The sequence below is a fragment of the Simochromis diagramma genome, unplaced genomic scaffold, assembly GCF_900408965.1.
Source record: "Simochromis diagramma unplaced genomic scaffold, fSimDia1.1 OVJJ01000419.1, whole genome shotgun sequence".
Classification (NCBI taxonomy): domain Eukaryota; kingdom Metazoa; phylum Chordata; class Actinopteri; order Cichliformes; family Cichlidae; genus Simochromis; species Simochromis diagramma.
Window position 1 is genome coordinate 2,774,236 of NW_024387244.1, and position 27,159 is coordinate 2,801,394.

At 40.1% G+C, this 27,159-nt stretch overlaps 1 protein-coding gene across 2 annotated transcripts in view; it reads left to right on the forward strand.

The window, feature by feature from the left end:
* trabd2b (TraB domain containing 2B) overlaps positions 1 to 27,159 on the forward strand; it is an 81,243-nt gene that overhangs the window by 43,456 nt on the left and 10,628 nt on the right. Inside the window, exons 4-5 of one of the 2 annotated variants that reach the window (XM_040052726.1) lie at positions 8,782 to 8,928; positions 14,419 to 14,593. In XM_040052726.1, coding sequence (XP_039908660.1) covers positions 8,782 to 8,928; positions 14,419 to 14,593 — 322 coding nt within the window. The remainder of the gene's footprint in view (positions 1 to 8,781; positions 8,929 to 14,418; positions 14,594 to 27,159) is intronic. The other variant, XM_040052727.1, reaches the window with a different exon arrangement.

Here is a 27,159-nt window from a genome sequence, read left to right on the forward strand (position 1 = left end):
GTCCTGGGCAAAGATTAGGCACTATTAGCATGACCCTACATTCATGAAGATCCAATATCCTGAGTTGGAAAGTTGTTCATCTGACTTCTAGGTCACTATATGGTCGGCGTTAACCAATCAAAAGTACTTATTGTCATCTAAATAACTCTGATGTTATGATGCCAACCTGACTTCCAGTGTTGTTTTTCCCATTTCAGTTTGTGTTCATATGAAATTTACCAGTCAGATAAGACATTATTATATTACACCCAAATCTGATGGTTGTTGCTTCTTTTAATCCGCTTCAGATATAGTTCATTTCCAACATTAGGGAAATTATGTGACTTATGAAATTAGCAATTTCACTTGTTGCCTAATAAAGTTGTATTTAAAACCTTTTTTAAAGCCTTTTGTGGGCTTCATTAAAGGAACAGCTGTCAACACCTGTTTCTCCAGCACCTCATAAACATACAGAAGGCGTTTTTCTCCAGATCTGAATGAAGATCATTTATGGACCCTAACAGTTACAGAACAGCCCTCATGTTAGCAGGTTATGTAAGCTGCAATAAATATAACATCATTTTGAACACTTTCAATACACAAAAATATCAATTTTAATTTGTTATTTTATTTACATAAAAACAGCATGAACGGACTTTCAGCCACTTTGGTCCTAAGTGCTTGTGAAGCACTACCATTTAACCACCTTATAAAATTGTTTCACAAACAGGTGTTAACATTCAGTAGAGACAGAACAGTGTGTTGTTTTTCTGACTCCCTGTAAATGGGTGCCTGCCAAGGCTTGAAAACCTACTATAATACACAAAAAACTCTGTTAACACAGGTACATCTTAGGTCTGCGAATGTTCTGATCCATATCAGATGTTATGACGTCATCAGGTTGCCTTGCGACTACCTGTTAACAGGCTAAAATGGCTCATGTGTAACTTGTAGTGACATTTTTATTTCACAAAAATAGCATGCGATTTCTATCCACAGAACCTGAATTATATATGACATATTACGGCATCATCGTGTTGCCTAGTAAGTGCCTACCGCCAGGCTAAAGAGATTCATTTGGAGCGTTGTGCACCTGTGACACCTTAGACCGCCAATGTTTCATTTTTTATTTTACAACAATAACATCTAATTTAAATCCACAGTATGCACGACACATTATAACAAGATTATTATGTTAATTAACAACTACGTAACAAGTTTTCATAGCGGTGAGCACTAAAAATACTGGAGTGGCTCACCAAAAACAGGATTTCCAGTTTTATTATGCTGCTGTCAAATATGGGTTACTTAAAAAAAAAAAAAACAAGGCAAAAAAGAGGGAATGAAAAGAAATATACGTGCAGTTAATTCCCTGCTATTAAACTTGATATGACTGATAAAGATGCGTATGAAAACCAAGTAAGATTTTTGAAATTGTAGGGTGTCTACCTCTTTCTCTTTCACATTTCTTAATATTATTACCGACATAAGGCGGTCTTGCCAGGTGGGGCAGCTGGGGGGGGCAAACAAATTTTGAATGGGTGGCCAGTGTCCTCAACAGACTAAATTCACAGATCAAACAAAATGGTAGCATAGACATGTACTATACAAACGATAGCAGTGAGAGTGAATCATTTCAGAGTTGGAGCTGCAAAACAAAACTTGAACTAAAGGTTGGTAAGATGCTATAAAGCTGAAACTGAGCCTCTTATTCATCTGATCTGTTGTTAACATGTTGCATTATGCAATAACGCAGCTTTAAATTTATAAGCATATTTGAACATGTATTAATTTCCGACAGAAATCAGATGGGTGCACAGTTTTCCCCCTTCTCCACCTGTCTTTAATTATTCCTGTAATCTTGTTGTGTGCTGTGCTCATATTTTTGCACGCAAACGTCTTCCTGTTCAACAGCACCTTGATGTTGATAGAAAACAAAAATCAACACAATTTCACTCTGTAATTTTCCAACAGTCTTTACAACCCCGCATTACTTACCAGTGGGCATTCACAGTGAGGGAACCAGCTGTCTGCTTTTTCAGTTAGGATCAAGTGATACTTTATTATTTTCTCTGTGTTCTGGGGAGGCAGGAAAGCTGGGATGACTGGCGCAGCTGCAGTGCTGCCAAGTCAAACAGCAGGGTTTATTTGTGGACAAGTGTAGGGGCGACACCCACCCCCCCATTCGCTGGAGACGCTTATTAAGAGTAGAGACAGGAGGCGCTGGAGACTGTAGGGGTGCATATAGAATAAGTGTGTATGTGGGTGCCTATAGGAAAAGATAAACAAGAGAAGAAGAGCAAGAGAAGGAAGGACAACAATTGAGCTAGTCTTTGGAGGAAGGAGAAGAAAAAGTCGAGTTGTTAGTGGATGTCAAAGACTATTTTCTTTTTTTACCTTACCAAACTTAAAAGAGAGATGTCTCTCATGATTAAATGCCCACCCTCTGCCTCAGAAAGGAAATCAGATGGGATGGAATGAAGAAGGAGGGGAAAGCTGGGAAGCAGCAGGCCTCTGCCACTTGGATTGTCCCTCTGGTAATCCCTGGATTTCCTGGGTTGAGACAGGAGGTAGAACAGGCACGGTGAGAGACTTAGTGAGACAGAAGGAGAATGAGAGCAAAAGGAAGTGGGACTAGAAGCAGAGACAAAGGAGAGGCAATATTCCTAACACTGGTGCTGTGTTGTGATTTCTGCAATGTGTGGTTTGTATACAGGTATTGCTCAAAGAGTGGTGTGTGTAATCATTAGCATCTGTGCTTATGGGTGGTTGTATATTTTTTTTGGAGTGTTCATGCATGTGTTTCTGTTGTGGGTATTAACTGCAATAAAGATTTGGAAGAAAGCAGTGATCTGGATTGCTGTAGCTCATGCCAGATGTCACGAGTTGAAAGTGCTGCTTACCTTCAAGTACGCAAAAGATACATTCAACAAAAAAAGGGCGCCAAAGGGTATTAAAACTATTTTGGCAATGCTCTGACATTGGAGATTACATATAAGAGTTTTATGCTTGAATGTTGCCTTTACAGCCCCTGACAGGTTACATGATTCTCTAGGAATGAAACGGAGGGGATCAGGTCTTGAGGGCCTCCTTGATAAAACTGTGCGAAACAACAGTGAAGCTAACACACAAGAACATCCGCACAACTTTGATGTGGTCTTGTGTTGTGTATGTTTCCACACTAATGTATTCAAGGTGCTTTTGGATTTTGGATGGGGGGTAAAATTTTAAACAACTGGAGGCTTTTGAAATAGCTCCGCCACTACTGCATGCACATGCAAACATACAGTGTAGTTTAAAAGAAAAGGGTTGTTTTTTTAATCTTTTTGGGAGCTTCTCTTTGGGGAACAGGGAAGAGACAGTGCACTTATCCTTGTAGGGATGTTATTTCAACTTGCTTACTTTTATCGTTCAGTCACCCTAGGGTGCTGTGAACCCAAATCTCCTTTTGTATTCAGTAGCTGAAACCCACAGGAGGAAGCCAGCTTGGCCCAGAGAAACCCAGCAGTGTTGTCCTGGGTCAGAGGTCTAGCTCTTCTCTTTCAGGTAATGAAACACAAGCAGCTCTCAGGGAGAAGAGATTGGTTGAGGGGAACACACCACTCTGAACTGTTTTCTTTATAAGGAACTGTTTAAACAGGCAGTAATAAAAGCAGTGTGAAATAACTGAATTTCCATTCTCTTCTGATGGCTTGAGTTTATACCAAAGGTACAACAAAGCTCTTTAGTTATTTACTAATACAATAAATCTGATGGGCTAAATTAGGGCTGTTTGATATAACGATATATATCGGATGACGATATAAAAACGTCTATCGTTTCATTTTATGCTATCGTTTGTTTCATGGTGTCGCAAAATAAACTGTTTACTGCAATATTTTTTCATGGTTTTGATGGTCACTGTAGTGTTTATATTAATTTCTTAAAGTTCTCTCTTTCTCTTATATTTAATATAACCACACTACAGATGGACAATCGCCTGTTTTTATGCGTTGTGGTTAGCAACAACGAAGATAACACCATCGCGTGCCCGCTTGTTTATGTTCCACATAAACCTTTCACAATAAAGCTCAAGATCCTGTTGAGACTTTTCAAAATAAACCGAATCACGTGAAAGATGCAGAGTATTTACCGATGAGAATTAAAAAAGAGCCGCCAGATGCTAAAAAATAAACCTTAGACTCAAACGTTAGAACAGGCTTTTCCCCGCAGCACGCCGTGTAATAAATACTCACAAAGAAAACGGCGGCCGTTACAACTTATGTCTAAAAATGTATCGTTTCATGCATCGGTTAAAACACTCGACTCCAGGTACATGACGCGCAGCTGGAAACACTTCCCGCAAGTCGAGCTGCCCGAGATTCACAGAATTTACAGAAAATGTTACATTTTTGTGATTTATATCGTTATCGGACGATAGAATTCTTATATCGGGATATGAGATTTTGGTCATATCGCACAGCCCTAGGCTAAATGTGACTTGCATCTGTATTAGCCTATTACCCTTCTGATAGTCCAATTTCAAGAGCCGGAGATCTAGAAGTCGTTCATTCAACTTCTAGATCACTTTACACTGATATCACGAGCTAATCGCAATCTTCTTGCTATCAGCCACAATATCTAATTTGATTGGTCATATTTTTTGATACGATGCCAACAACCAAGCAACTCTTGTGGCAGAATTTTCTGGCTTCTGGGGCTGTTTTTTTTCCCAACTTCAGCTGGTTTTCATGGAAACTCATTTTTCATATTATACTGACATCACATCAATGCACAGAAATGTAGACAAACCTCAGACCAAACTGCAGGTGGTCAAGTTGCATTGTGGGCAACACAGACATTTGATTTTGACAAGGAAGAATGTGTGACATAATAACCATTGCAGTATGCTGCCAGTTTGCTACTTTTCTATTTTAATTACCACACAAAACCAACAGACCAGCAGCAACATGTGTTTTTAGTCATTTTATTTATGCAATCTTTAACTCTTGTTAGCTGCTGGTTTCACTCACAAAGACAATGTCGCAGGATAATATTAAATCACATTATTTAACTACAAGAAACTGAAAAAAACTGCCTTATTAAAATAAGCAGTCATGTGCAGGAAACTAAGACTAAATAGGAAAAAAGGAAATGACTTTCTGCTATTTCCCTTGCTCTTTGCCTTTCTTCTTGGAATTGGTATATTTTCAGTGCCATTTGCCTGTCTTACTATTTGTCAACAAGATTAAAGAAAACTAACAAGCAAGATTTCCTAAAATTGGGCGGAGAGGTAAAGGAGAGGAACCGTTGAAATTCTGATGTGGGTCCAGAATAAGGAGTGAATCAACATATTAAGAAATGGGGCAGTTTTTGCACATAATTTCCTTGGGGATTATTAAAGTATTCTGATTATCTATCAGAAGAAAAATGACAACTCATTACATTTTGGTGGTGATCTGGTAAACTGTAGGGTATATACTGTTTAGATGTTTTTACCTGCTCAGAGAGTTGTTTTCCTTGTTCACGAGGCCAAAAACATAACTATACATAGATATACAATCAGAGACAAACATAAGAGAAAAAGGGGGAAACACTGTGAAGGGACACACTATCTCAGCTCTCTGTCCTGGTGCTGGCAAGCCTTTGCTAAGCTTTAATACACCTGACTGCTGCCTGGTTACAGCCAACACCCATGCCAGGCCTTACCCATACATTTCATGCTCACTTTCCCAAACTCTCCACTACACAACTGGAGAAGAATCACCTCCATATGTGCAACACATGCTCATCACAGAGAACAAGGCTTTGTTCGTCTTTCACACTTTCAGCTCTATTTGGCCTTTGTACTCAGACCTCTTTCTTTTCGCCCTTTGTTCGTTGTCTCGCTGTGAGTTTGCAGGAACATGGGACAATGTGTCATTGCTTTACTGAGACAAAATGCAAGGAGTTGAGGAGATTGGACAAGAAGGTGGAGAAAATATGAAAGCAGACAGAATGAATATGTGATCATGTTTCCTTTTTTAGCTTTATAAAACGACTGCTCTGTGTTTCTTTTGTTTTTAGTGACTCCTGTGTACTTACTTCTCAAGTAAATCATATTTTGCTTCTTTGCCAGATTTCAGAGTTTGGCCTCCACACTCTGACACTTCCTTCTGCAGTTCTTTAGCTATAAGCACTACTCACATTCTTCAACATTCTCAGTTCCAGTACCTTGTCATCGGCACCTACTCATTATATGCTTCAGACCCATAAAACCCTCAGACAAGCTAACACTACTGCTAGCTAACAGCCAGGATTTAATGCACTTCAAGGTCAATTGTTGTAATGTACACACAAGTTGATAAACGGCATTTTCTTAAACTTAAAAAGATCTCTGGGATTTTTTTTAATGCTCATTATCCTTCCCAACCACTGCTCTATGTTTTCCCTCCAAAGCTTGCTAATGAATTTTTGGAGTGCTGAACTCAGATTGCAGGTTCCAAGACTATCCATGTGCACTTCTCCTTCCAGCTTTGTTCTTATAAAGCTTTTATTTAATTACAATTGGAGTTTCGCACGCATGTATTAGAAGAGATTAGGAAAAAAAGAGAACTTAGACCTGCAGTAGTAAACTATGTGGTGAAAACGGTCAGTATTTGTTATTTTGAAAAGGTCTGGCTATAAAAAAGTTGGTCTGTCAGAGTGAGTCGATCACTTCAGCGTGAGAACACCCACTCTGTCAGTCAACGTGCGCATGCGCATGCACACACACACACACACACACACACACACACACACACACACACACACACAGGGAATGTTTGCGTTTTTCCTCTCACTGCCTCTTTCTCCGTCTTTGCGTCCCCTGTGGTGACTGACGTGCTCTTTCATTCAGTCCAGCACATAACTTGAGCACCATGGTTACAGCTGCAGAGATGTTCCTTTCCCTTCCCGGGGGACAATATTGAAATAACATCTCCCCTACCAACACAACCAACCATGGTCTTGACATCTCGCCAGTTGTGTCCAGATCTGTCTGGTCCTATATAAAGAAAAGTATTGAAGTTGGCTGCATAGCAAAAATCCTTGCAGGTGTGCAAGGTTTGCCAGCTTCTGACCCTGAGTCTGGCCAGGACCTACTGGCCAAGAGCCCTGTGGGTCAAGGACCTGGAGCCATGGCAACTTACTGGCACAAAATCAGCTTCAACAGCAGCAAAATTAGCTTGTCTGGCGATGGACCATATAGCATTAGCTCCTCTGGGTCTGGCATCACACCTCAACATTACCTGGAGTTTAGAACAATGAACTTCACTTCTGATGCAAACAAAAATGGAGTCATACAGAGTCATTACTACGGCAGCAGTGGGGCTCCTGGATTTGAGAAGTCTTGTGTTAAAATATAAGCTTAAGAAAGCCTCGAAGTCATATGTTTACAGAACTGAAATGGTCACAGGTTTGATCAAGGCACTCTTATGTGCCTCTGGCAGGGTGACAGCACGGTGTTGGATACAGCTGAAGAATATGCTGGATGAAACATGTCAAAACAAATATATAAGATCTGACTCCTGCTATACAACAGGAAGAAAGGCACAGAGATCAGGCCCTGGCAGAGAGATAAGAGGAGGATGCAGTAGACAAAAAAACAGGATGATGACAGAGTTATGTGTGCCGTTAGCTCATCAGTTGTCTCCTTGCATTATGAAACAAAAGCAGATTAAAGTGAAAAGGAGCCCACAAGACTTGTTAGCAAACACAATGACCTCAGAGAGAAGGAGAGAGAGTCACAAGGTTGAGCTTAGAGCTTGGTTGTGATTATCCCAACGTAAAGGTTACATGGAGTTTAAACGTGCAATGTGCCCAATATGGGCATATATGATTGCGAAAACACTGCTTAATTGCAGGAATTACGACTTAAAAATTTTGACATGGGGCTCAATCAGTTGTGCAGCTGTATCGGTCTTAAGCTGCTCTACAAATCATCTGGGGCTGGATGCTGACGTTCTCCCTGCAGTATTTTCCAAAGCGCTAGTCGGGTTTCTTGGCAATTAGGATCACAGGCATGGATCAGTCTGGTTTAGTTTGAAGGTATGTTGATGTTGTAATCACATCAGCTGAAACCTCTGTCTTATTGGGTGCAATGTAGAACTATGTGAATTGCAATACAATACAGGAAGAAAAAAATGTTTTCTTTAAAATGCACCTCTGGTTCCTGTAAGAGAGCTTAGCACTGACTGACAGGTCGGTCTTGATTGCCAGGCCAGTCAGAAGTGGCGTGAGATTGTAGAGGGTGGGAGCAGGGAGATTAACCCCTGGTGTCTAGGACAGCTGTGGAGGTTTTGGGCTGGCTAGCGGCTGCACGCTATAAATTCTCTCTAAAGAGGGTTTACTTTCGATTTTAATGGGTGCTATAAATTTTCTGCAACCTGGTCCTGGTGAAAGAGAAAGGAGGCTTATTTTTAAAGGGCCTCTTTCTCTTTCAATCTCTTCAGCTCTACCTTTCTTCCCTGTTCTTTCTTTCCTTCAGGAAAAAGTCAATGGCTCCTTGCCATGCATTTTGTGGTCTGCTTTTACCTGTAGTCAGCTTGTATGAAAAGCGTATGAAAATTTCCTGAAAGAAATGAAAACCCTGCAAAAGAATAAGTATTCTGCAGCAGACACTGAGTATAATAGCTTCATTGTATATTAAGGTCAATATATTTTTTAAAGAGGAACACTGGCTACGCCTGCACAATTTCTACACCTTTGTGGCAAATTCCTCTTGGGTGCACAGCAGAGGAAACTGAGTTTGTGGATGCAGAAAGTAACAGCGCCCTTCGTATGTTTCCATGTCTCTACCTGTAGGTGCTGTTTGCCTTGAACCAGACGCTGCTGCAGCACGAGGGTGTTCGAGCGGGCAGCCTCCAAGGTTCCTACACCACAGAGGACCTCATTACACACTACAACTGTGGTGACCTCAGCGCTATCATCTTAAACCATGACACCTCACAGGTTGATTCATTTAAGGACTGCTCACCCCATTGTAAAAAATATATCATCACTTGTGGTTCACTTTTTAGGACTGATTTCAATAGCTTTGTGTCAAAATTCTTCAAAACCAGTTAAAACAAGTTTTTTGTGGCAAAAAGAAACAACATAAAGACTCTAAAATAAATTGCCTGCCTAATATAATACAAAGGATCTAATACCGTTAATCCACTTTGTCAAACCTTACGAAGTTTTACAACATTTCTCACATATTTCCAAATTCCAAAGTTTTGCATGGTCAGACAGCAACATACTGGTAAAGTTGGAATGTTTGGCTACAGTGAAAAGGTTGGATAATAAGTTACTTTCATGCTGGTATCACGTTACCAATGTTAGGATTGTTACTGAAAGAAGTAAGATATTACACATTACAAGTTACTTTTCTACATTACATAGTCACTTACTGGACAGAATAACTAATTTCATTACTTTTGCATTACTAAGTAAAATGACCTAAAATGTACTGTCACATAATCCGTAGATTTTTAATTTCTCTCAGCCAGTTTTAGGCAAACTAAGAGCTAGCTGTTTTGAAGATTCTGCACTGATCTCAACTCACTTGCATACTCAGTGCAGTACAGTTTACCAGATTAATCACACCTGTGCATGTAACATCATCCTCTGCACACTATATTTAAGCTGCAGACCTACACATTCATTCTTTTTCTACCGAGAGAACTGAAAAGAATGGGAACCTGCATTCGCTGCCAAACAATGATGAACGGTTCCAGGTTTGCTTCCAGGCATAAAAACATGTTAAACTATATGAATATGTGTTTTATGTCATGTCACTGATTTCTTCTTTCTTTCTTTTTTAATAGTGACCTAAGGTATCATGCAAGTGAGACTTGCTTTGATACCCTGCTGTAAACTTTTAACCATCAAAGACAACTTTCTTAAATTCATTTGCAGAATTTTAAACTACCAAAATATTTATTTATTAACTTTGCAATTTTTTAAAGCAGAAAAAATGTGAACCTTTGAACTTCTAAGTTAGCCATGTTTTGCTGGAAAAGGGAATCGTCTACTTATCGTTCCTGATTCACTAAAAATCCTCACAGAAAATATTAGCTAGTGGTAGCAAAACATCTGTAACAGTGTTCAGAACTTGAATCTGTCAGATCCTCGATTTGAGTTGGCAAACTTCTCATACCCACTTCTGTGCCATTACACTATCGTCACCTCAAACTTTTGGGCTTACACATCAATTTCACAAATCTGCACATTGCCATATTAATCCTTCTCAGCCTCAAGTTACTTGATAGTCTGACACTTTAATAGCTCTGGACTCCACTGTAAATACACCATCTAACCTCCTCCAACTTATTTCCTAACATAGCCTTTGCTCCTTTGGTGATGGTCTCTTAATCAGTCTTCATACCCAGCTGTCAAGAGGCCATTCGGCATTAAGTACACGCACACACACGCATACGCACACATACCTACAAATACATGTGGTAGGCACAACATGTAGTGGCTCTCAATCCATCTCTGCCTTTTAAATGCAGATTTGCTCAAACGCTCTCCTCATAAGTCAATTATGCTGTGTCAACCTCCCTCACTGATCCTTAAGTCCCATTAAACCCAAAAGACCATGTAACCTCAACTCACTGCTCGAGTTCCACATTATATCCACTAGAGACACACACTATATGAAAAAACTTACTGTACACACAAACTCACAATGCCTTTACAATTCAGCGCTGACAAATGACATGCGATTGCTTTTTTTCCCTCCGTGTTTCTATGCCCGTCTCTCTCATTGTCTGCTTTTATACGCCTTTTTCTTCCTGTGAGCCATGAAGGGCTGTTAGCCACTATTTCACCTGCAGTTTAACTCATACCAGTTTGCCCCTGCTCCTCATGTCATAATAACATGTATTAACATTCCCCAACATATGCTACAGCAATCAGATGCCTGACTTCAGAGCTCACTTCTGTAGCCTAATGATCTATTGTAGGTTTGTGTGTCTGTGTGAATGTGAGCTTCCAGAGCTGTAAAAGGACAGGTGTTTTTTGATAGATAGGACTTAATCCAGTGGCCCCCGCTCCGACACCCCTGATGCTCTTTCAGTTCAATCTTCTTCAAATAAGAAAGAGGCCGATAGCAGGCCAGAGACCACAACTGAGTGGAACGGTGTAAGAGAGGTTAATGTGTTTCAGCATTCAACCGGTCCCAAATTCACCAGAAAAACAGAGTACAAGTGAGACAGAAGAAAAACTGAAATGCAAAAGAAGTAAGATGAATGCATTCATTTAAGTAAACACATAAAAAAAAAATGAAGAAAACAAACGACATAGGCAAAAGTTACCTGGAGATGTAAACCATCAAAATGTAGACTGATGTGCCAAGATGAAAAATTATGTCTCAAAGGTTTAGTTTTCCACATCTGTTATGTTTCTGCATAATTTATCTGAAAATGTTCTTAAATGCTGTATTACTCTGGGTTGTCCCTACAAGTTGTTATCACTTCATTGCCACGATATCATCAGAGCTACAAAAAAAAAAGAAAGAAAGAGCAGAAGAGAAAGGGGATTTCAAACAGCTGAATCCGAAGGGAAAGGAAAAAATAGAAGTAAACGGCTGGCAGGATATGTACGAGAACATGAGTGCAGAGCAGTACCAGTGGTGGGGAAGGGAGAAAATATCTTGCTGTCACTCTGTGTTTCCTGTGGACGTTGGGATGGAGAGCAGCTAATGGCTTTTCATGTGATAACTTATCTGCGTTTACCGTTACACTCCTACCTTGACCCCTCTTTGACCGAACCCTTTTTTTCCTTGTCTTGAAACACTCACACGATCCTCTCTCATCAGCCATGAAGTCTTTCTGCACCTTTTTCTTCAGCTCTCTCTTTAAACTTTTCCATAACTTTCTTCCAAGTTTGCATTATTTTATTTATGAATCGTGTAGAGCTGTCAATCTGGGTAAACCTGCGTCATTCACCCTGACAAAACACAGATAAAAAAGGCCTTGGGCTACAGATAATTGTGTAAATGTGCTTTTGTTTCTTTCTGCCTTTTTTGTTCTACAGCGGGGTTATAACAAAAAGCATGTATTTTAATTCAGTGGCATACAAACCGTTCAAATTTAATCAGACCCTGAATTTGAGGGAAAGGTTCTTTTCTTGATCTTTTATTCTAAAACTGTTTTCACACATAAACCTTTCATAGTTTCTGAAGAATGAGGCAAAGATATTTTCCAAAGCTGTCCTTTGTCACATGTAGCAAACACGAAGGAATAGTCCACTGCGCTGCGGCATATACACTGTGTGGTTTAGCTAAGGTAGCTGGCTGGATAGATGTATTCATGTATGAGGCAGTGCATATGACACCAATTAACCAGCAGTAAATGAAGTATTGATATGATCTGCTTGGTTTATACATCAGTTCAGGCCAACATTGTGCAAACTCTGTAGAAGTGTTCTGGCAGGTTGAAAACAACACATGTATGACTTGACTGCGTGAGACATTTGAGTTCTCACACGTGGCTCCGTCTTGCGAGACCTAGAAAAGATCAGGGCTTCAGTACATGTGTGGAAATGGCTCAGGTTTATGGACAGCGCTTAAATAAAACTTCCTTTAAGCACCTGGCCTTTATTTTTTACAAATATTACAATATAACAGTACATAAAGAAATATCGCCACTGGAAGTGGTAGTACATGATGAAGTTTATCACATTTGTAAAATATATTTACAAAAATCTCCATAACTTCCAGAAGGTTAATGAAGCAGTGAAGATTTGTTTGTGGATATAATAATAGTATGAGACATTTATAGAAAAGCAGAGTAATATATATTCCAACTGTAGACTATGGAAAAAATGACAAACCTCTAAATCCTGGCATGAGAAAATGTTTACTAATGGAAATGTATATTTGTGTAACAAACAAATGAAATTTATCCAATGTTCTGTTGTAAATGAAGATAATTGAAGTATGAATCAAAACAGACTGAGACGGTGTGACTGAAAGGAAACATCGTATAGATTTTGGATGGATTCTGAAGTGCACCTCGTTCACATGTGGTACAATAAATCCCCTCATGGTTTCAGGCCTGACACACACACATACACATGCTAATTTACGCACCATTTGCAGCTGTTCTACTGTTGTGTAAACTTGTAGCTCAGTTCTAGACAGCAATAGCATGCTTGCACGAGTGTTCCTTGTCACAGTTAAATACAAATCCAGATTAAACACATCTGCATATGTGTAGAGTATGAAAACCAACCTCTTTGTTTCTACGTTCCCACCATTATTTAAATCGGTCCTACTTTAAAGTAAGATTGGGCTATATACAATGACTTTGTACAGAACAGACTGGAAGATATAATAACAAACTGTTAGGTAATGATTAGTTTATATTACTGTGACTGCATAGTAATCACTTTCTTAAGTAATTAAATCAGCCGCTGAGTGGAACAAACTGCTAACAACTTTACTAACTAAATAAGATCTTCATCACTTGATGTTTCTCTGTTGCTTACACTGCGTCCTCTGTAAGTAAAGAAGAGCTTTGAATAAATGCCTTATAATTAGACCCTTAGTAAATAACCAGCCAAGGAGAAAAGCCTTTCCATGAAATTCCAATTTTCTTGTTATGGCAGATTTTTATTTACTTTGGAATGTAATGAGAGATATTGGGAAAAAATCTAGCTCAATAAGAAAATAGTGCTTACATTTACAAAAATATCTTTATTACTGTCAGTGTGTGATAGATCTGTAGAGGGAATCAATCTAAAAGTATGTATTCAAGTCATATAAGGAGGGCGAGATGCAGAGAGATACATTTTCTATCCTAGGGCTTAAGGAACTGGACATCTCAAATCCTGAGTCCACCTCCAACCCCCCCCACACTCATCTTCACAGATTAACAACCTGATGAATCCACTGATGGAGGAAAAAGTGGAACAGAGCCAGGTCTCTCTGTCTGTCTGGCTCCTAATGTGTCAAACAGTAATTAAACACATTTACACGTCACAATATATTGAACTGAGGCATACACACTTGTAGTGTCTTTCATGTAGCGCACATACCACACCTATAAACACATTTGTGTAAACAGTTTTCGTCATACATGCACACACACACACAGAAATGTTAAACCTATATACACACACAGATGGCGCTGACACTTCTCCTTCCAACTCCTTCATTTGTTAATGCTTTCTCATGTAAAGATCAGTCTACAGCGCAGGGCGTTGCGCTGGTCAGTTTCTGTCAAGCTGTCACATCAGAAACACTTCTGGCTGCCAGGTGTCACACTCACATGGGCACCAACACCACCATTCAGCCCTCTTCTTTCTTTCCATCCCACTTTTCTTTAACGCTCTTACTTTCTTTTTATGTTTTATTTAAAATTTGAGTGATTCATTTACTATTAATTCTGCCATGGATTTTTACCACAAAGGCTTTGAAAGTCCTTTTTCTCACGGTCTTTTTCTTTCTTTCAGCTGCCTCACTTCATCAACAGCTCTTTGCCAGCTCATGACCGCATGACGGCTCAGCAGATTGACAGCTACTTCCGCCAGGAGCTGATCTACAAACGCAACGAGCGAATGGCACGACGGGTTTCTGCCCTGCTGCAGAGAAATCCCAACCAGACTTACTTTTTTGCTTTCGGTGCAGGTAAGACTCTTAGACAGATCGGATTTGTAGGATAGTATCGGTTTAACGCTGCAGAAATAACTTTAATGTTATAGGAACTCACGCAATGACCTTTGACCTGCTGGTTACGAGATTCTTCTCTATTCTACATGTTGAGAGCAACTCCAGGGAGTATGCATTTGCATGTAACTGAAAAATGGAATAGATCAGGTTTACTTTGGTCTGGAACAGAGAATCTGTCAGTTTTAAAGTGTGCTTACAGTGAACAAATTTGCTCTCTTTTCTGCTTGAAAGCAAAACTGGAGAAAAAAAGCAGGACAATAATAGTGTACAATAGTTCCCAGATCTCTGGCATTCAAAAACTGTGAATCTGTCCAAGTGTACACACACGTGCACACACATACACAGAAGTCTCAATTACAGCCAACTCCCATCTCAGAAATGAAGAAACTGTGAGTTGTTTGTTTCAATTAGCATTCCTGGCTAATGCTGGTAATGTTTCCTGAATAGTGTAGTGTGTCCTAAGGAAAATGTGTGTGTGTGTGTGTGTGTGTGTACGTTTGAGAATATACAAACACATGTGTTTGCCCACAAAAACAGGTGGTGGGTGGGTATCTTTGTTTACTGTATGGCTGTGTGCCTGCGTGCATTTGAAAAAGGGTGGCGCTACCTCTAGGATGTGTGTATGTGCATGCATGCGAGTGTGTGTGCGCCACAGTGAATGATTAATACTGAATGCCTAGCTCCTTTTTTTGTTACTCCCTCTGCTCTTTGTGCAGTTTGGACAGGGCCACTGTTGCACCATCCAGCTGCTATTTGTGTGTCCGTGCAGATGTGGCTGAACGCTGTTAGTATTTGTGCTCAGACTCTGTGGAGAAACGGATTTCTGTAATATTACTAAATAATAAATGGTGTACATACATGAAGAAAAAATATATATCAGTGGCATGTGGTGACTTTTACAAAAAGACAAGCAAAGATACTGCATTTTAGTCTCCCATCAGTCATCCATTAAAGAAAACATGTTTATCCACAATGTGAGTGTACAAATAACCAGAAGAAGCTGCTCATCTCTCATCTCGCCCAATTCAAGCTACTGTTAATGGGGAGCACCCATAAAATCGAGATGCCCAACAGATTCTAGTGGAATTGGAGGCAAGCGGAGGAAAGATGAGACAAATTGCTACCACAAGATGGCAGTAATTTAAAGGGTGGATGCAAAAGAGCAATGACAGACACTTATGGTGTCTATATTTAATTGTAGATTTCACTGGGCAAGCAATGCCCACCTGCCTTGCCCCGACAGAACACGACTGGTATATAGAGCAGTCCGTCATATCATTAAAAGCCATCTGCCTAACATTGTGCAGATCCCTTTGTGGTGCTAAAACAGCTTTGAAGCCTCAGGGCATGGACCAGGGAATTCTGAAGGCTGTCCTGTGGTGTCTGGCACAGGATGTTGGCAGTGCATCTTTTTGGTTGTGGATTGGAGTTTTCATGGAAATGTAGGGGTCAATCTCTGGGCTCTTCTTCTTGTTTCTTTAGCTATTTCTGAGCCGTTTGGCAGGTATTACATGTTAAAGTAGATCTAAGCTTTCTCAGCAGATCATTGCGTTATAAAGAGATGTAATTCACTTTACCTGTCACAGTTTGTAGTGTTGTGTATAGAAAACATTGAAAAAGAACGAGAGAATGTGAAAACTATTTTCCAACGTTTGAATGAACTTCTGCCAAGGCACATATTTCTCAATTCACCGTCTAAAATGAGTGTTTTTCACAAAGGAATTCCTTGACGTGAGTTTGTATACAGTAACTAAATGAGCAGAGGGGCAGTGCTGAGAAAATGATGGTGCTCAGTAAAGAAGCCATCTGTAACTAAATATGTCAGCATGTGTGGCTGAGTGTCAGACTAAGCCAGCTTACATTAAACAGACTACCAGCAGTTCATAGCAACAATTCTGAATAAGAGTAAAACACTGGTTTGCAGCACATAAAACTGAAATTATTCATCCCTCACTGCTTTAATGCTATATAATAATGCTATTTATTACATATATATATATTTTCCAGGATGTTGAGGAAAATCTGGGTCTTAAATTATCTCGGACAGGTAAAGCCACGATTGTGAATTTGCATTTTTCTTCTATTAAGTCAATTAAAATTAATTTTTAATGCAGCTTTATGTTCAAGATTAGTCTCTATTAAACATTTTGTGTTAACTTTCCAGTGTGTTCCGCGTGGCCTGGATAGATATGAGGTGAACATGTGTTTCAGGTCACCTGCACGCTTTAGCCTTGTGTGTAACAAAGTGACAGCAGGTGTGAAGTGATAGGAACCATTACAGTTAGACTGCAGGGTCCACACACGCACACACACACACACACACACACACACACACACACACACACACACACACACACACACATTCCACAAACATGCATACACTAAGATTCATACAGGTTAGTGGACTTTATAACATGTACAAATAAGCACATTCACTCACACATACAATAAACACAGAAGTCTCAATCAAGGCTTTAGAAAAAAAACAGGTATCAGTCAGTGAAGAGCATGTATATGTGAAAGAGCAGAGGAAATTCCTGCTGTATGTTACGTCAATTTGCTGTTCACAATCTGTATGTAATTAGTGTTTGATTTATTATAGCAGCAGCTAATTATGTGCTCGTACTAGAGATCCTTTCTTCAAAAACAGTCACACTAAATTGGAAATACTGAGTAATTACAGTATGGAATTTTACAGGACTGTTCTATTACACACTATTACAGAATACTTTTGATCAATTATTACTAACTTTTAGAGAAATTTGTCAAACCTAGCACTGTCACGTTTCGGCTGTGTGCAGGCAGGCAGGGAGGAAGGACCCAAAATGCAGGACTCGGAGGCAGATGTAAACTCAAAACATGCAGCTTTATTGCTGGGCAGAAAAGGAACATAAACTTGACTAAACTAAGAATACAGAAATAAACTAAGCAGGCAGGCAGGCTAGCAGACGGAACACACAGTTAACTTGAGGGTAGATGACGTTAACGACGCGACACCGAGTAGGGGAAGACACAGACACTAAACACAAGAGGTGAACGGAGCGAAGAGGAAACAGCTGGGAGACACGGCGCTGATTACACTGACGAGACAGGGAGAGCACAAAGCTGAACGCACTGACATAGGACTCAGACCTACAAAATAAAACAGGAAGCACACGACAGACAGAGACACAGACGCAGACTCACAAGCGGGCATAAAGACATCATGGACAGACAGGGGGGACATGGACAGGCAGAGAACAGAAACCTAACCAAAATGGCGAATGATAATGAAATACCTAATCAGAATAACAAAAGCATAAAGAGACACAAAACACTGAGTCAACAGGCTCAGGACCACGACAAGCACAGTGGAAGCCATAAAACATAGATGCTATTTGAAACTTAGATAAATATAGTATGTGTAAATGAAGGGGAGTTCAAAAGGCCACAAAGTTATACAATACTGTTCAATAGTCTGAAGCCACCCCCACTTTTTTGATATTTTGTTTCCAAGGGACCAGACTTTTTGGATTTTCTCCAGGTAATAGCTCTCCAGGCTTTATAAAGGTACTTAAAGGATTTTCTTTGCTTTTTCACTGATTTCCAGTTCAGTCCTTGTACCTGACCTTTTCAGATCAGTGTTTCTTGGTTTGTTTGTTTTTTTTTAATGTTGGGCCTTACAATTATCTACAGCAGATGGACAACTACAGTAATGACACAGTAGAAGAAAAAATCCAGCAGATGCATCTCTGAGGACCTGACAGATGAATCTGACCCTTCAGATGATGCATCTACTGGTCACTGAGGTCTCAGCGGAAGGGTCGCTGTCAACAAGCCATCATCAACATGTACCGGGGAGATCAGGAGAAAGGAACTACACTCTATAAAACACAGTGGAGGCTCTGTCATTGTTTGGGGCTGAATTTCAGCCAATGGTTTTGGAGATCTTGTCAAAATTGGTGGAATTATGAATGCAGAAATGTATCCTCAAATTTGGATTCACTGTGCATTAACATTTGGCAAGTGCCGGACTGGCAGTAGCTTTATTTTCCAGTATGACAATGATCCCACACACACTGCCAGTGCAGTAAAAGCATACTTGGGCAGAAAAACACACAATGGAAGACTATCAGTTATGAACTGGCCTCCCCAGAGCCTGGACCTTAACATTATTGAAGCAGGGTGGGATCATCTTGTCAGAGAACAGAACAAAAGGCAGCCAATATCAAAAGAAGAGCTTTGAATGTCCTTTAAGAATCCCAGTGAACTATTCCTGAAGACTACTACAGAAATCCTATAGTTAAAGAATGAAGGCGGTCATACTAAATGTTGACTTTAAAGCTCATTAAAACTGTACAAACTTTGTACATGGGCAAACATACGTGTTGGCATATGTTTCCATAAACTGTTAGACCTATTTCCAATTTTCCTAGAAAAATATAAAGAAACAAGGGATGGCTCAAAACTTTTACTCAGTATTGAGTTTCAAAGAACGTTATGAAGATGAAATATTTTCCACCGAAATATTTCAATAATATCACCACACAAATCTTTACTCTTAGAGTGACAGGCCATAAATACTGCAACTAGTGACCACAACTAATAGGACTTAAGTTCTGTTTTCAGGCAACAAACCACCTTTCTCATGCTCTAAGCAGAAGGCTTCCACATCCTCACGTCTTATATCTGTGTTCAGGATATTGACTCATGTCTTTACAGTCCTGTAACTGTCCCTTTTAGTCCCAGTTGTAACCAAACATGAAATTTTATCACTCAGTGATGCCAGAACGTATTAAGTGACGACACTGGCTCCCAGAAATTTGGCCCTGCCCACATTTCCCTTGAAGATTTTCAAAACCTCTTGAGGTGAGCAGGCCTGCTTTGTGAATGGTGTTCTGCTTATGGTCTAAATATAATCTAACCACAGACCATAGTTTGAGTAATAAAGGGAAATTAAGAAGACGGGGGGTGTGAGGGTTAAGATTATCCAGACATATAAAATAAAGACAGCCCAGGGAGATGAATTACAGCTACTTTCAGGCCAAACGTGGGCGTGAAATAATGTGATCACATAAAATCCAATCTTTATGGTTAGATCTCAAAACTCACATTAACATGACGTGTTTTAAACCGAAAAAACTAAAGGCAGTGGACTATATACCTTACTTCACAGCATTTTTTTTTTTGTGGATGACAAAACGGAATAATCTTAACATGGAACTGTTTCTGACAGAGCCATGATGTGTGCTCATGTCTGTTCATGTCGAGTGGGTGTTTTCGTATTTATGCTTTACAGCAGATACATATTAGGAGCCGTTTTCAGCAGCATTTGCCTTGGATCACTTACTTCTAGCATTAACTATGTCTAGAATGTAGTGGACAAACAGAACTTGTGTGAGAACGAGCAGGAGCACCTCTCAGGTCAAGCCCCTCCAAAGTTACAGATGTCAGAGTTATTTTTTTTTCTTTTCACAGGGTAATTAAAGTGTACGATGTGTGTATTAAGTGGTTCAGTCAGGAAATCCATCTCTCCTCAGCTCAGCACCTTACCTCTCAACCTCCCCCATTCCCTTGCTTTCACTGCACACATACACCTTCCTGTAGCACAAGTGCCTTTATGGATAAAATGTACGCTTTTTTAACTGCAAAAAGATTTTTTTCCTCTATTGCTCTGCTCTCAGTTTTGAATTCTGCACACACATCTGCAAGTGCATGTTATAACATTTCATTTTCTTCACTTTCAGAAACAGGTTATTTATATAAATTCCAGCAGGCATAACTGAATTATCCCAGGCAATATAAAAGAAACTGACTGAGAGGTTTTACTGTCTCACTGTTGGGCCAAGACTTTATGATATCGGTGGTTGATAATGACACCTCCAAATAAATCAATCACAAAATACTCATATATTGTTTGATTCTTAACCAATGACTGTACTATAGACATTTAATACACTAATAACACTCATTAGTAGCCTGTTTTCAATGGCAATACATATTGATTATGATTAAAGCAGTGTCCTTTTGATTAAATTTGCCATATACTGTAACTATAGTATGTATATATTTCCCCCAATGAAAACAAATCCACAAAGTTTTGCAAAGTTATCTTAAAATTTGGGGTAATTATATAAAAATTTCACGTTAGCTATTTTAAAAATTTTGATTTACTAACTCAAAATTTCGAGATAAGAACCCAAAACTGAGCAAATATCTCGACATTTTGAGTTATTAAGTCAAAATTTCGAGATAAGAACCCAAAATGTTTATTTTGACTGATGGATAGCAATATTCTGTTTTGTTTTGTTTTCCAGTAGCCAAAACAAGCTTCCAAACTGAAACAGCTCTAAACTAGGCTGGTTCTAGCTGTGTGCAGGGGGTAGTTCAGCATAGCTAAACAGTACATCTTACCAGTCTAAAGAAAAATCATTTTGGGTTTTGGTAAGCTAGTGAAGAAAGTATTGATTCTAACATCTGAATTGGTTTGATAGCCTACAGTCCACAGTCTCCCACTCACATACACACAAATGTTCTAGAGCAGTTCCATTTTACCTGTTGTAGATACTTCTGAGATGTTAGATATGTGTACTAACTTCCTTCATTTTGTAGCCAGTGTCAAAGTGGACCTGAAGTTATTCCCACTTCAGCATTGGCTTCATTTTCCAGCTCTGGAGGTTTCCCTTTGGGAAATGTCAAACAGAGTTTTAGCTTAACTTAGTAACTATGTCTAAATGAACTGATCATGCTCTCTTCTTTCCCTCTGTCTCCTCACCGTCTCCCATCCTGCTCCTAAGCACCACTATGGTCACTGCTGTTCACTATTACTATCAGTATTATGTAATAGGGACCAATCACGGGCACCCACTGTAACATGACGTAGAGTTCTTTGTAAGGATCAGTAAAAGCATCAGAGTTTCCCCCATGGACAAAATGACACAGCAGCCCCAGATGAAAGCAATAAAGGAAAGGCATACCCACAGACAAGTCATACACGCAGAATACTTGGTCTGTTGCTATTGCAAACAGATACAAACCTTAACTATTTTCCATCACTCACTCGGCAAAATGCACTCTCTGTCGCCTTCCTCTCAGTCACACACAAACTAAAAACATACACTTATGCAGACTACATGCAGAGTTATCATTTGTGCTGAGGAGTGCTGTGAGAGCATGGCCGTGTGTTGTTCGAGCTCTGTGGTGTGCTTCAGCAGGTTTTCATTTGCCAGTTCCCTGGCAGCCGCTGCCCGCTCTTATTAAAAACATCCCATGGAATTTCCTGACGCTGCCACGGCCTAGACACCACTTCGCACACATACACACACTTACACGTATGTTTATGTTTGTGACACAAAGTCCCATGATCTGCAGATATTTATCACCCAAACGAGCAGTTACTGTCAAAAGTCCACATGTAGTACTGTTTGTTTTGGAGTCTAAGCCACTTTGGATCTGTTTGCTGAAGTTGATTTTTATGCATATGTTCTGATGTGCAGACCTATAATAGCCCATTGTGCAGGCAGACTGGACCCATGTGTTTTGCAGTCACTTGCGGTGTTGTGGTGTCGAAGTGATGACTGAGGGAGAGAGCCTGCCTGGCGTGCATGTCATTTTGTCTCCGTGGCTCTTCCCATCTTAGTCCGTATCTGTTTTTCTCAGCCTCTTCCCCTCATCTGACTGTCTCTGCCTGCACACCAGTCTGTCTGCATAGCTCTCATTTCATCTTTCTCCCCAGCTCTCTGTTCTGCTTCTGTCGTTCTGGTCTGCACTGTCAGTCCTTTCCATCTGTTGCTCTTTTTCCTTTATTAAACCAACACCATTCCTTGATGCTGTCTATCTCCATCTTGCTTCATACTGTCTTTCCTTCCACATAGTGCGGATCTATTTTATGACGTGACAGATGTGCAATGCTTTGGATGTTGGGTGTGTATTTTCTCTTCTGTGGAGAAGACAGATAGAGACAGAAAGATATTAGAAGTGCTTCCTTGCTGACAGTTTGGGCCTAGCACACATTTAAATGTATTTTTAACATCTGCGTGGTTTGTCCTTGAAGCCAACGTTGTGTTTTTTACAGGGGCATCTGGTGGATGAGCACAAGGATACTTATGTCTTTCCTCCTCAAAGCCAGATAACTTTAATCCCTAATATGATTCAAAACTAAACAAGGATCATTTCTCATTTGGATCTCTTAACTGTGACCAGTTACAATAGCATTCAACTGCTGTAGGAACAGCGTAGGCTCTGTTGTTGTATCCATGTAAGGTTATGCCGTCTTGTAAATTTTCAGGAATGTAACTCTGTGAGTTTGCGTGAAAACATCTTATGGTAACTCTTAACTGCACTGGGCTGCATTTCTCATCGTAATTAAATCAGTATAGCTCATTAGCTTGTTCAAAGATTACACACTTCATTAGCAGCTGGAAGAACATCCCACTGCCTATTAAGAGCCAATGACTTTAATGCTACGTTTCATAAACACGTGAATGCTTCTTTCTTTGATCTTTTGAGTGTTAAAATTGACCTAAATGCACACAACAGAAACTATGTAGCCCCAGGAATGCAAGAATATTAACGTCCCCGTTTAGAGACTCATAATGCTGCAGGTTTTTCTACTTGGTGAATGACTATATTCACTGTTATCCTAGCTAAATAACAGATCTGATTAAAACATTACTGCAGAAAATTTTTTTTTTTTTTATGGTCACCAGATCTCGATCCCGATTAAAGACGTGGAAGATTTTGGGCCACAAGACAGAAACATAGTGCCAGGCCTGTAATATCTATGCCAAATGAAATATAGGAATCATTAATAATGAGATGGAGATATAGTTAGAGACGCAAGATTGGGAGGGTTTGGACATGTGCAGATGAAGGATATAGGCTATGCTGAATATGGGGCTGCTATGCAGGAGTTACACTGGTGTGACAGAAGAGGCAGATGATCTGCTCTGGTGACTCCTAAAGGGACCAACTGACAGATGAAGAAGATTTTCCGCTACTGACATTAAAACACTAAATTAAAATGTACTTTTTGGCAGAATTGTGTTCTTGTCTGGGAGTTTTAGACACCTGTAGAAACATAGGTTTACACACCAGTGTTGGTGCATCTCAAATGCCATTTGCCTGTTTGCCACAGTGAATAACTTTGGGATTAGTGTCTTGCCTGAGCCAAGAACCAATCAGCTAAGTAAAGAAAAACGACAGCCTATCATTACTTTAAGAACTGAAAGTCAGTCAGTCTAGAAAATTGCTCACACTTCGAATGTGTCCCCAAGTGCAGCTGCAAAAACCCACAAACGCTACGATGAAACTGGCTCACATGAGGACCGCCACAGTAAAGCAAGACCAAGAGTCACCTCTGCTGCAGAGGATTAATTCATCTGAGTCACACAGCACCTCAAATTAGAGCCCAGATAAATGTCACGCAGAGTTCCAGTAACAGACACGTGGCTACATCAACTGTTCAGAGAAGACAAATCAGGTCAAATAGCTGCTAAGAAACCACTACTGAGGAAAAGCAACAAGACGAAGAGATTTGTTTGGGCCAAGAAACACAAGTAATGCACCAGTGGACCAGTGGGAATCTGTGCTTTGATGAGTCCAAATTGGAGATCTTTGGTTCCACCCACCGTGTCTGTGTGACACAGAAAAGGTGGTCTCTACATGCATGGGTCCTACCGTGAACGAATGGACGAGGAGGAGTGATGTTGTGGGGGTGCTTTGCTGGTGACACTGTTGGGAATTTGTTCAAAATTAAAGGCACGCTGAACCAGCATGGCTACCACATCGCATCCTGCGGCGACATGCCATCCCATCCGATTTTCCTTTAGTTGGATCATCATTTATTTTTCAACAGGACCCCAAACACACCTCCAGGCTGTGCAAGGTCTATTTGACCAAGAAGGAGAGTGATGGAGTGCTGCACCAGACGGCCTGATGTGATGTGATGCTTTGGTTTCTGCAAACACAAACAGATCCAACTCAGAAAGATACACTCACATTTACTCACAGGCACTTTCTTTTATCTCTAAGCTTATGTGTCTGTGTGGTGTTTGCCAGCAGCACACACATATGCACTCCTTTAGATCATAATTTATAGATTATCATTCCTTCTCTCTGTAATTTTAACTGATGGATGAAGAAAAACAAACCAGTGTGAAAGGTGAAAGACGAACATCATAGAGACGTTTTTAAGAGCAGAGAATGCCACATCTTCCATTACATGTATGTACGATGAGATATCAGAGACTACAGCTTACAGAAACAAAAACAGTCAATAGCAGGGGGATTTTTACTTTCTTTGTGCCTTTGTTTTCTACATTTTCCACTACTTCCTTTTTTTTTTTTTTTTAAACTCTCTGTGCTTTTCTACTTTTTCCTCACCACACCCAGCTTCTCACTTTCTGCCCACCAGGAGAGCTTTACAAACTTAAGCAGCAAGCATAGGCAGTCTAAATATTTGAAAGCAAGGAATGGCTTTTAAACACTCAACCACTGAGCTGAGTGAAGCTTCCAGTCTCTCTAACATGGATGTGTGTCAAGCCCGCCACATGCAGCGGTCAGCCTCTGGATTTGATCCCTGAAACTTCTTTGATCTCCGTATTTGACCAGAATTTCAACCTTTAACAGTCCTGTCAACAGCTGTCACTCACAACACCTCGGGGTGTGTGTGTGTAGCGCAATAAGACAGACAGACGTCTTACTGCATGCATAGGAAATGAAGTCATTATGGAGATGAGGAATGGGTGAGAGCGGTGAGCTCCAGATTGCCTTTACTTCTCCTTCTAGAAACTCAGAGCTCCTTGAGAAGAGAGGTGGAATTTACACATCATGTAAAATGCGCGGTCTGTTTTCAAGGAAATTATTCCTGAACACTGTGGGTAGCTGTTTCTGTAGCTCTGTTAATTCAAATTCTGCTGTGTGATTTATAGAGGGATCCCGTTCCTGTTAAACAGTAGATGGGAATGCACAGTGAGGCCCAGGGATGCCGACCTTATTAAAATCTTTGTTGCATTACTCATATTTTGCTCAAGGAAATAGTCTTAGTACAAAAAGTGGAAAAAGGGACTTTCCCCTAAAACACAAACAGGTGCACACATATACATTATATGAGCACAACTTGCAGGGAGAATGCGAACACACACAGGTTCACGCACAAGCAGATCGCAGGGAGAAAAGCACTGAAGCATGAGCTGCATTCTCCTGGGGAAAATGTCAGCATCCTCATAACATCTAAACGAACTTGACAGATTTAGAGTTCCTTAAAATCAAATCCTCCACCAATGAAAAACAAAAGCAAAGCAAGCTTTCTGTTTAGTCTATCTCCTCTTTAAGATCATATTCTTATGTACCTGTGGAGCACTTCCAGCACAGTATTTGCTCAGAGCCACCCAGCTCCACCACCCCCAGAGTTGGCTCTGCGTAATTTTGTTTCCTAAGTCAACAAAACAACTATGAGAGATGTTGTAATGTTTAGACATTGCTTTTCACCAGCATCATCAAAACACTGGGGGATACTGGGTGGGGGGAGGTAGTGTCCTGCAGTCCAGTAGACTTCACATACTTTATTGCAATATTGAAGTTACTCCTTAGAGTCATGGTGGCCCAGCACCTTACATATTTTCCTTTCATTTGTCACCTATTTAACACCTACACACATTTACAAACATGTGAAGATGAGAGTAACATTTTCCACATTATCTCTGTCTGCGCTTGCCCTCGTCCTGGAACATATTTCCAAACAAACCAAAAGTGGAACACACCCTTGTCAGCTAATATGCTTTTTCTTTCTCATCCATTCACTGGGTATGTCTCCTGGATGTTCGCTTTTCTTCTCTTTTTAACTCATCTTCCAATTTCTTGATCACCCACTTGTTTAAATTGCTCTGAGGGAACTGCTTGTGTTTGTTTGGACCATAATGTAGCAACTATGCCCAGCAGGCATTCTGCTTGGGTTGAGGGCGTACGTCAATCCCTCTCTCCCTCTGATCGTCCTCTCTATCCTCCACCCTTTCCTCCTTCTTTTCCATCTCCTCTCAAACCACTTGCCAATTATCTATTTCTATTCTCTCTTCCTTTGTGCTCCTTTTGTGCAATTTTCATATGAGGTGGTCTGCTTGTAAGCCATGTGGGATTTTTTTTAACCACTAGTGCATATCAGTTGATGCATTGTTTACACAAAGTAATTGCAAACACATTTGTTTGTGCAAAAACTGAAAAATAACATAATTCTCTTCCTGTGCGTTTTCTGCATTCTTGAAGCAATGTCAAATTCCTAACTGCTCAGTGTTTCCATTTTCCTTGCTTTTCCTGCTTTGCTACTAGTGTCTCTTTCCTCTGACTGATGTGCAAAAGCATATAGAAAGAAAGGATGGAGAATCACGCATAAAGCGAGGCTCGGTGAGGTTTAACTTGGAAGGAAAAATAGGGAAAGGTCTGAAAGAGAGAGAAGGATGTGTGCAGACCAAGTGTTGACATGGTTTAAATTGAGCGTGAATGCCTAGACATGCTGCAATACCTCTTTTTTCTTTTCAAAACACACTAAT